At 41.2% G+C, this 9989-nt stretch overlaps 1 protein-coding gene across 1 annotated transcript; it reads left to right on the top strand.

Moving 5' to 3' along the window:
- Positions 1-343: 343 nt before the first annotated feature.
- NDUFB4 (NADH:ubiquinone oxidoreductase subunit B4) lies at positions 344-6842 on the top strand. Its single transcript, XM_037525481.2, has 3 exons — positions 344-614; positions 4972-5118; positions 6727-6842. Exons 1-3 carry the CDS (start codon positions 435-437, stop codon positions 6787-6789), a joined length of 390 nt encoding a protein of 129 aa, XP_037381378.1. The 5' UTR covers positions 344-434; the 3' UTR covers positions 6790-6842.
- The last annotated feature ends 3147 nt before the right edge of the window (positions 6843-9989 follow it).

The raw sequence follows: 9989 nt of genomic DNA, 5'->3' as shown, positions 1-9989 counted from the left end.
CACTTTGCTTGGTGGATAGAATAGGGGTCGTAATCTCCAGGATAAAGAAGCGATAACTCCGAGATGTCGAGTGACTTGTCCAAGCTCACACAGCTTGGAATGAACGCACGCTAACCCAGGACCCGGTCTCTGTACCAAGTAGCTCAAAACCACAGAATAACCTCTACTATGTCCACAGCGATACCGTTGCTAAGAAGCAGCAGCGAGGAGCACGAGATGGGCGGGTGGGGCCCGGGAAGGCGAGAAAGGCACACTACGCACGCGCAGATCGCTACAGGGCGCCAGGACCGTGAGGAAAGGCAGCCTAGAAGCCTGGCGGAACTCCTTCACTGCCACCCTAGGAGTGCGCAGGCGCACTCCCCAAGCCTGAAGGTCAGACTAAAGAGGGCGGGCTTCCGAACCGCGCAGGCGCAGTTGTGGGCCGGCGTGCCAAGATGTCGTTCCCCAAGTACGAGCCGTCGCGCCTGGCCACCCTGCCCACTACCCTCGACCCTGCTGAGTACGACATATCTCCGGAAACCCGGAAGGCGCAAGCCGAGCGGTTGGCGATAAGGTCCCGGCTTAAACGGGAGTACCTGCTTCAGTACAACGACCCCAGCCGCCAAGTGCTCATCGTGAGTGGGGGGCCGGCCGGGCGGGAATCGAGGGCACCGCCCGGGAGGGCCCCTCAGTCTGGGCAGCCCGGACCCATGAGGGACCAGCAGCGACGCAGTCACCTGTCCCGACCAAAGTCTTAAGACACGATCCCTCTTCCAGGCCCAGAGGGCAGGCCAGTTCACTAGCCCTTTGACCTTGGGTAAGGAGTAGGTAGTCAAAAAGGACGGTTCTGGACTTACCTGGCCGGATCACTTCCCGCCTGAGCGAGCTTGAGGAAGTTAGTCAGCTCTGCTGCTGAGCCTCGGCTTTCCTACCTGAAAAATAGGGATAATGAAGTAGTTCCATCTTAGGAGGCTGTTATGAGGATTAAAAGATAGAGCACGTGACTGGTCATCTCGATGTTTGACTTGTGATGGTTGTTCTGAAAATGTTTGTGTGCGTGCGTGTGTATGTGTTAAAGTTGTTTTCCACCTTTCAGTGCACACTTCATAGCAATGTTGCTTTCTCCCAGATAGGTCTATTAGTGATTCTTAAGTTTCATGTCTTTTAAAGACCCAAACACCCTGCAGCTTGTTGAAGTTTTGATACCAGAAGTCAACACACTACAACCTGGGAAACTTTATGACCTTGGACAACTTACCTAACCCCATCTGAACCTTAGTTTTCTGATCTTCATTTATGGTCATGGTAGTACATTTTTTATAGACTGGTTGTGAGATTAAATGAGATGGACTGTATGACATTGCTGTTTATGCTCAGTAAGCTGATAGCTGTTATTGTTAGCAAACATGCTTTTAGATAATTCTGTGTTCAAGAGCTGTTTAAATATGTCAGTTATATTTCTATAAAAGGATTTCCCCCAGTAGTTACACTAGTATTCTACAGGAATCTTTAGGAAATCTATAGTGTGCCAGGCTTTTTGAATATTCTAACATCTCAACAATTCAGAGTTAAGCTTTAATACTATCCCCATTTTACATATCAGAAGACAATATGGGAAGGACAACTAGATCATTTGCTTCTCTGTAGCAAATATACTAGAACAGAATTTGAACTTTCTTCTGTATAACCCAAAGCATCTGCTTAACCATTTGTACAATCTCCAGCTGGAACCTGTTTACTTGGGAAGAATTTTCTCAGAACTTATTTTATACATACACATTTGGATTTAATGTGCCAGATAGTATAATGTAGTAAAAAAGAATTAGACTTTGAGTCAGACAAAACCAATATTTAAACTCCAGATTTTTTCCAGTTCTATGACCCAGGGCAATTTCAATTTTGTCATTTGTAAAACAGTAATACACCTTATTAGCTGCTCCACTTATTAAGTGAGTACACAGTAGTTAATCATGTATTGATCAGTGCATGGAAATTCCTCACTTAATTTTTAAGAATGAATGATTCAGACAATAAGCAGTTGTTCAGTTCTATTATAGGCCAGGACTTGTTTTAGCTGCTGAGGCAACAGTGGAGAAGAAAACAGGCAAAGATTCCTGTCCTCAGAGAGCTTTCTTTCCAGTGGCAGAGACAAGTAATGAACACTTTAAAAATTAAATCATTTAGTATGTTAGTGATAAGTGGTAAGAAATTAAAGGAGATGACAGATGTATGTATGTTGTAGGAGGAGGTGGAGCAGCTGCAATTTTAGATAGGCCCAGGGAAGGCCTTAACGAAGTGAGGTGAGGGACCTAATCACTCTGCAATCTGAGAAAGTAGCATTTTAGACAGCGGGGACAATAAGTGCAAGTGGAGATGGTAAAAAATCAGTTCTGAGTTTTTATGGAAAGTAGAGCCAATGAGGATTCTGGCAATATGGATGTGGGCTGTTAAGAAAAGAGGTGGGTCAAGGATATCTCCAAGTTTTTTTTTGACATGTGCTATTAGAAGTATGCACTTGACTTCCATAGATAGAGAAGAATGTGAGAAGACAAGGGGTGGAGGTGCAGTGGTATATTGGGAATATTAGGATACCTTACATTTGATACGCCTCTTAGACAACATGTCACTGTTGAGTAGACAGTTGGATATAACTGCTAACCTTCAGGATAGACGTTTAGGACCGAGTTACAGGTTTGGGAGTCATCAATTGATAAATGGATTTTTTTAAAGATTTATTTATTTATACAAGCACTGGGTACAGTCAGAAGCGTGGGAGGGTGAGAGAATTCACCAGAGTCAGAGCGGGGAGCAGAGCAGGCAGAAGGACCGAAGTACACTGCTGAGGGGAGCAGCGGGCGGCAGGAGAGGTCTGCGCGCCATGTGGGACCCTTCTCCGGTGGCCGGGGAGCAGCCAGGGATTGAACCGGCACTGCAGAGGCTGTGGGCAGCTTCGCAACCCAGCACTCAACTGCTGCGCCACCGGGGAGGCCCGATAAATGGATATTTAAAGTCCCGTGCCTGGAGATCTTCAAGAGAATGAATGTGGATAAGAAAGATCAGCAAGGTTTAAACTCCGATATTAAGAGGTTGGGAAGAAAGTAAAAGACACTAAGGTGATAGCCAGAGAGTGAGCAGAAAAGCCAAGCAGGTGTGTGCCTTGGAACCCAAGTGAAGAAACGATTTCAAATGGGAGAGTTCACCATGACAGATACTGTCAATAGTCCTTTGGATGTGGAGTGGTGTCAAAGAATAAAAACTGTCTCCCAAGGGAGTAACAATAGTACTGGACCCATTGAGCTGTGATCATGAGACTAATTGGTATATTTATGAAATAAGATGTCTGTTTCTGGAACACAGATCTGGTAGATATTCAAGATTGCTATAAAGAGGTGACTGGTAGATTGATAATTCTATCATGGGGTAGACATTCAAATATAATAGCAGAAGGGATAGATACGAGAACCAGTAGTGAACCCAAACATCCTCCTTGAATGTATATTTTGTGTCTTTAACTTCTTTGGTGTTTATGTGGTTTGGTTTAAAATGTTACTGTGCAAGGGCCTCCCTGGTGGCACAAATGGTTAAGGCTCAGCACTGTGAAGCTATCAGCAGCCACTGCAGCATGAGTTCGGTCCCTAGCCAGGGAGCTAACCCACATGGTGCAGCAGACCTCTCCTGACTTGCCTGCTGTTCCCCTCAGCAGTATGTTTCAGTAGATCTGCCTGTTCTGTTCCCCACTCTGTCTCTGGTGAATCCTCTCACACTCCTGCACCTCTAGCCTACACCCCAGCTGTTGTATATATAAATAAATAAATCTTAAAAAAAATGTTACTGTGGGAGATCAGTATAATTATTTTAGTCCTACCAATCATGCCTTCTTGGTGTTCGATAGGACCTTGAATGTTTTCCTCTCAGCTTAGTATTAAGGTTTTAAAACTGATTTTGTTTATTTTTACTTTTCAGTTAATTAGAGCAAATAATTTTATAAAGTCATTTGGGAATTTAGTTAATTAAATTTAATAATGTGCCAGGGTAGATTTACTATTTTTTTTTTAAGATTTATTTATTTATTCATACAAGAACTGGGGCACAGGCCAGAGGTGTGGGGGGTGAGAGAATTCACCAGAGACAGAGTGGGGAGCAGAACAGGCAGATTGAGTGAAATACACTGCTGAGGGGAGCAGCGGGCAGGCCAGGAGAGGTCGGCCCCCTGGGTTGCCCCCTGGCCCGGCTGGGGGATCGAACCTGTGCTGCAGTGGCTGTGGAAAGTTTCATAGATTGCGTCCCAACCCCTAGCGCCACCAGGGAGGCACTAGATTTACTATTCTTACATAGTTTTTTGGTAAAAATATATTAAAATAAAAATTTTCCTTGGGGAAGATTGATTACCTTCCTTTAAAAATTACTAGCATGAAATATAATTTTGCTCAACTTAAAAATAGCTAAAATTTAGAGTTAACCTAGCTCTGTCTTCACCTTCCTGCAGTTTATTTGGAAACCATTTCTACAATGGAAAGACCATTGTGGGGACACATTTTTAAAGGGTCCTGGCAACAAAGTACAAAGCATGATAGAGCACATAAAAAATGTTTGTCTTCATTGGGAGAACTGTGAGGTTCTGTCGAAAGACAGTGCCCTTAAAAGCAATCTAAAAAAAGAAGATAGATAAAAATGATCACAGAGGAAAAAAGTGACTTTGACACCTTAAAAAGATTTTAAAAGGGTTCTTAAATGTTAAATAAATCAAGGGCTGACAGATGAAGCAAGAGTTCTTTTAAATTATGAAGAATTTGAACAGATTCATCAAAAGCCAACAAATATTAGAAATGAAAGATAGTCTCTGAAGCAGTTTAGGAATAATCACAGAATACCCTTAACTGTAGAAGAAAACAAAAGACATTGTCTACATACTTCCACAAAATCCTGATGATTGTTTCTCAGTGTGGCCCTGCATGTGTTCCTGTAACTCTTTTTTTTTTTCATTAATTTTAGGAAGATCCTGCGTTGGTGCGTTGGACCCATGCAAGATCAGCAAATATCTATCCCAATTTCAGACCCACTGCCAAGAACTCCCTCTTAGGAGCTCTGGTTGGAATTGGGCCCCTCTTTTTCTGGTATTATGTTTTGAAAACTGACAGAGTAAGTATTATAATTTGATGTTTAGTAGTTGTGTGTTATCTGTTCCCTTTGTGCTGGCTAAGCTCTTTCTTACCGTTTGCATCTGTGTTCCTTTGTCTTCCCCATGACTTTCTTCAGTTTCTTCAGTTTCTCTCTTTTACTTTATTATGTTTATATTAGTAACATTGATTTACCACACCGTATATGGTTCAGGAGTATCTTTTTTTTCCTGTCCAGCAAGAGTTAAAGTTTCAATGGTATGTTTGGTTTTATTGCTTTATCATTTCAGCTTATACCTTTGCTAAAAATTGTGATCATCTCTGGCTCTTTAACATTTAATTTAATGACTGTTCTGAATTTGGGCAGTTTAATTTTCTAAGACTTGAAATTAGCCCATGAGTTTTCCAGGTGTGTTTATATGATGTAAGGAAATTGTGACTGTTAAGCAAGAACATTCAGATATAAATTTAAAGAGTTCATTTCCTGGGGTCTCCCCGGTGGCACAGCAGGTTGAGCACAGTGCTGTGAAGCTGTCCACAGCCTCTGCAGCGCCTATTCGATTCCCAGCCGGCCAGGGAGATTCCCACATGGCGAGGCAGACCTCTCCTGTCTTGCCCGCTGTTCCTCTCAGCAGTGTACTTTGGTCCTTCTCCCTGTTCTGCTCCCTGCTCTGTCTCTGCTGAATTCTCTCACCCTCCCGCACCTCTGGCCTGTACTTGTATAAATAAATAAATCACCAGTACTTGTATAAATAAATAAATCTTTAAAAAAGAGTTCATTTCCTTTTTCTCATTAGAAGATGTGCAGAAGTTAAATTTTTCTGATTAACCTCTAGAAGATACTATCTTTGCAAATTTTTATATTTTCTTAGTTCATTTGTTTTAAAGAGTTGTTTATTGGGTTACATTTTAACAGAATACATATTCACTATATTCCCTCTTTATATGAGTTCTAGTTATGTTGGTCACATTTTGTGAATTAATGTTAACATTTATTAATGCCCTAACTGAAAAGCAAAAGCAGCTTTGTGATGGGAATAACTGCCATCATAGGTCGGAGATTGCACAGAAAGCCACACTAATCTTTGACACAAGACCACTCTGGTACTGGACCCCCAGCTCCAATGCACAGGCCATCTAAACTGGAGTCTGCCCATCTTGCTCTGCCATTTCACTGATGCCAGTCTCCTGTTGATGCATACATAATTTTATTTGCAGATAAGTTATCTGCTTAACAGAAAGAAACTACAGAAGGTGTTTGCATTTTGCTTTCGATGTATAATTTTTAGTCGTGTAATGTAATTCTACTTACTAAAATGTGGGTAAGATTTATTTTTTTTTTAAATAAATTTTATTTTTATATTCCCCATACAATTGTAACCCTCTTATTTTGACTCCAATCCCTCCCCTCCCCGCCCCCCACCCTGGGTAAGATTTTTTAATGGGAATTTTTTTTTTTATTGTCCCTTTGTTGCTTTAGACTACTGCTTCTCACTCATACTCTAGGTTTTAGACAAAGGGAGATTGGAATTAGGTTTGGAGTATTTCATTCCTGTTTCAGAGTTGTACCATGGGTTATGCCAGATATTTTGTTTTTAATGTTTTTTGTTTTTTTTTTTTATCTTTACAGGATAAGAAAGAAAAACTTATCCAGGAAGGAAAATTGGATCGAACATTTACAATCTCATATTAAGTCTGACAATGATAACTATATGTATTACTGTTTAAATAAATCTATCAATCATTAAATCCTTTTCTTAGTATTTTTCTTTCATTAAACATTTGTTGGACATTGTAGAATTCCTACTTTGTAAAGCTCATGGTTTATTGAAGAAACAGATTCATGGTCATTCATTCAACTATTCAACAAATGAGTGTCTACTATGAATCGAGCATTGTTCTATGTGCTTTTACAACCGTCAGACAGACTGAAGCCCTGTGCCTAAGAAATATACACTCTAACAACTTTATTCAACAATTATTATGTGTGCTGAATATCATCACAGTTAATTTTTGGATGCTCAGCATTTGAAACGCTTTCTATGTTTAGGACTTTCTTATCTGCCTCATACTTTAAAGCTGAACTTGACACATGTTTGCTTTCTCAGCTTTCAAGGCGGCTACCAGTCAAGCACATGACCTAGGCTCAATCTTAGATTCCTGGACTCAGGAACAAGTGTTGGGAATATGTAAGAACCATGAGGAATTCTTTCTTGAACTGTGGTTCTAACACATTAGAATTGTCAGACCAACACAGGTAGCAGTACTAGTGTGGATTCTTGTGCTCAGTGCTGGTGGCATCAGTCAGACACATGACAGCATAAAGAGCTCAGATGAAGTGGCTATTGATGTCTTCACCAGATCACTTCTGAATGTGATTTGGGACATTGTCCCTGATAAAATATTTCTAAATTGATAAAATGCTAAGAACATGTTCAATAATTTTCAATGTGAAAAAAAGGTTCTAAAAATCCTGACTATGCATCTCTGGACACGCTCTTTCAAAGTTTAGACACTACAAATATACTGTAAAGGTCTTTTTCTGTTACTGAGAGGTGCTAGTATAACATCCAATGAAACAAGACTGGTCTGAGCAGTAATCAAGTTGTAAGACACAATGGAGTATTAGCAATCAAAAAAGATAAACTGGGCCTCCCTGGTGGCACAGGGGGTTAAGAAGCAACCTATGGGGCTGTCCGTGGCCACTGCAGCACAAGTTCAATACCCAGCCAGGGCGCTACCCATGTGGCGTAGCGGACCTCTCCTGCTTCACCTAATGCTCCCCTCAGCAGTGTATTTCAGTCATTCTGCCTGTTCTGATACCCATTCTGTCTCTGGTGAATCCTCTCACCCTCCACGCCTCTGGCCTGCACCCCAGTTCTTGTATGCATAAATAAATCAATCTTAAAAAAATAGGAGAAAAATACCAGATGGTGTCACTAATATGTGGTATATAGAGAAACCAAACTAAGGGTCAGGTAAAGACAAAGTCTAACTCTTGAAAACTGACTGTAGAACTGAAGCATCTAGAAGAAGCAAAGGGTGGAGGAGGAGTAAGAATAAAGAAGGAAACACAATGTGGACTATGAGTGATTTGATAGTGAGGGCACTATGGCATCAATACCTGAGGGGGGTATCCTAATATTACCTCAATTAAAAATGAAAAAAAAGAGTAGGCCAGATGACTTTCAATTTTTTTAGATAGACTTCAATGCAAAACAAAGCAGCCCCTACCAACCCCAAATGAGGATGACTAATTTAGATGTGAACTTGTTGAAAGCTTTATGATAGTCTAAATATATTACCTCCATTAGTTTCCCTTTGTGCACATGCATGAGGAGCCAGTCTTCCTTCTCCTTGGATGACATTCCCTCTCTGGACTAATAATGCTTTTCTAAAAGGCTGGATTGTTTAAGTGAAGCGGGAAGTTACTAAGGCAGCTGAACAACTTGCCCGCAATAGTGGTCACGGTCATCATGACCCCCTACTGGTGTTTTAAATGGTTCCTTATTACTCAAAATGGCAAAGCTCTCTCATACCCCATGCAACCAGTTATTGCTCAAGCATAGAAAGTTTCTGCATACAAACTGTATAAAACTTTACCAGTCCTGCTATTTGGGGATCTCTCTTTTGGGAGCTATCCCACTGAGTCCACCAATGTGGCAAATCTCTCTCTCCACCTCTCTGAGTGCCTTCTGATTTCTCTGAAAAAATTGCTGTAACATAAGTACTGTCTTTTGTACCCTTTATTATGGACCCTACCTAAAGAGGAAAATCTGATTAAATCCTATTGGGTTCAGTCCTTGATTTCTTTTTTTTTTTCCCTTCTCAATTCTGATACACGTGACTCAGTCTTCTATAACTTTAACAGAGTATGGAGTATTGACTATATATCTATATATCCTTCAGAATCATAAATGGGGGTATTTGAAGAGATTAGAGATGTGTACAATATGCTATCTTTTTTAAAAAGATTTATTTATACATACAAGAACTGGGGTACAAGCCAAAGGTGCGGGGGTGAGAGGATTCACCAGAGACAGAGTGAGGAACAGAACAGATGGACTGGCTGAAATACACTGCTGAGGGCAGCAGGGGGTGAGACAGGAGAGGTCTGTTGCACCATATGGGTAACTTCCTGACAGGTCTCGGGATCGAACTCATGCTGCAGAGGCTGTGGGTAGCTTCGCAGTGCTGTGCCACCAGGGAGGCCCCAATATGCTATCTTAATCAAGATGTACGATTTAAAAATATGGATAGCACTTTAAAATTAGTGAAAATATAATTCAGTAAATATAGTCAAAGATTCTAAGTTTTCAAAGCTTTCACTGTCACTTTCTCCCTTTGTAGGAACCAGGGAATTTTGTCATGTTTCTGTTTCTCTCTGAGAGAACCCACTTGTACCTCTTACTATATGACAGCAATACCTTCTATAGCTTCCCCTCTGGTGCCTTGCTAACTGCCATTTTTCTAGCTGAGAAACTCTTCCTTCTGCGGTCATCCACTGTGGTCTGGAGAGACACAAAAGGTGTTGTCTACCTTGATACGCTTCCTCATCCCAAGAAAGTGCAGTGTGCACTGACCTCACCACTAAGTTTCAGGATTTAAAGTATTAAAGTCAAGCTCCAAGTCTGTCATCGTACCCCTGACAGTCCCTGGAGATGGCTGGCTAGTGAAACATCTGCAATTTCTGGATCCAATCTGGCATTAAAGTCATGCTCACTTCCCTCTGTAATTACAGAGAATCACCTTATCAGTTCTGAGTCAATTTTTATCTTCTATCACCATCTGCATTTAAATCATCCTTTATCTAACAATTAGGCTCTGGAAAAATCTTGAGGGGGGGAAGGGAGAAACTGGCCCAGGCTGTTCTGATTGCCCATGTCATCTGTT

This window comes from Talpa occidentalis, unplaced genomic scaffold (genome assembly GCF_014898055.3).
Source record: "Talpa occidentalis isolate TD23 unplaced genomic scaffold, MPIMG_talOcc4v2.1 talOcc4.4, whole genome shotgun sequence".
NCBI classification, from domain to species: Eukaryota; Metazoa; Chordata; class Mammalia; order Eulipotyphla; family Talpidae; genus Talpa; species Talpa occidentalis.
Note: the sequence above shows the minus strand (reverse complement) of the source record. Positions and strands in the feature narration are given on the sequence as shown.

What these genes read in the sequence shown, in the direction of transcription:
- NDUFB4 (XM_037525481.2), top strand. Translation starts at nt 435, where the DNA reads ATGTCGTTCCCCAAGTACGAGCCGTCGCGCCTGGCCACCCTGCCCACT. An exon ending in CCAGCCGCCAAGTGCTCATC is followed by an intron (nt 615 to 4,971) that starts GTGAGTGGGGGG and finishes CATTAATTTTAG; the next exon opens with GAAGATCCTGCGTTGGTGCG. An exon ending in ATGTTTTGAAAACTGACAGA is followed by an intron (nt 5,119 to 6,726) that starts GTAAGTATTATA and finishes TTATCTTTACAG; the next exon opens with GATAAGAAAGAAAAACTTAT.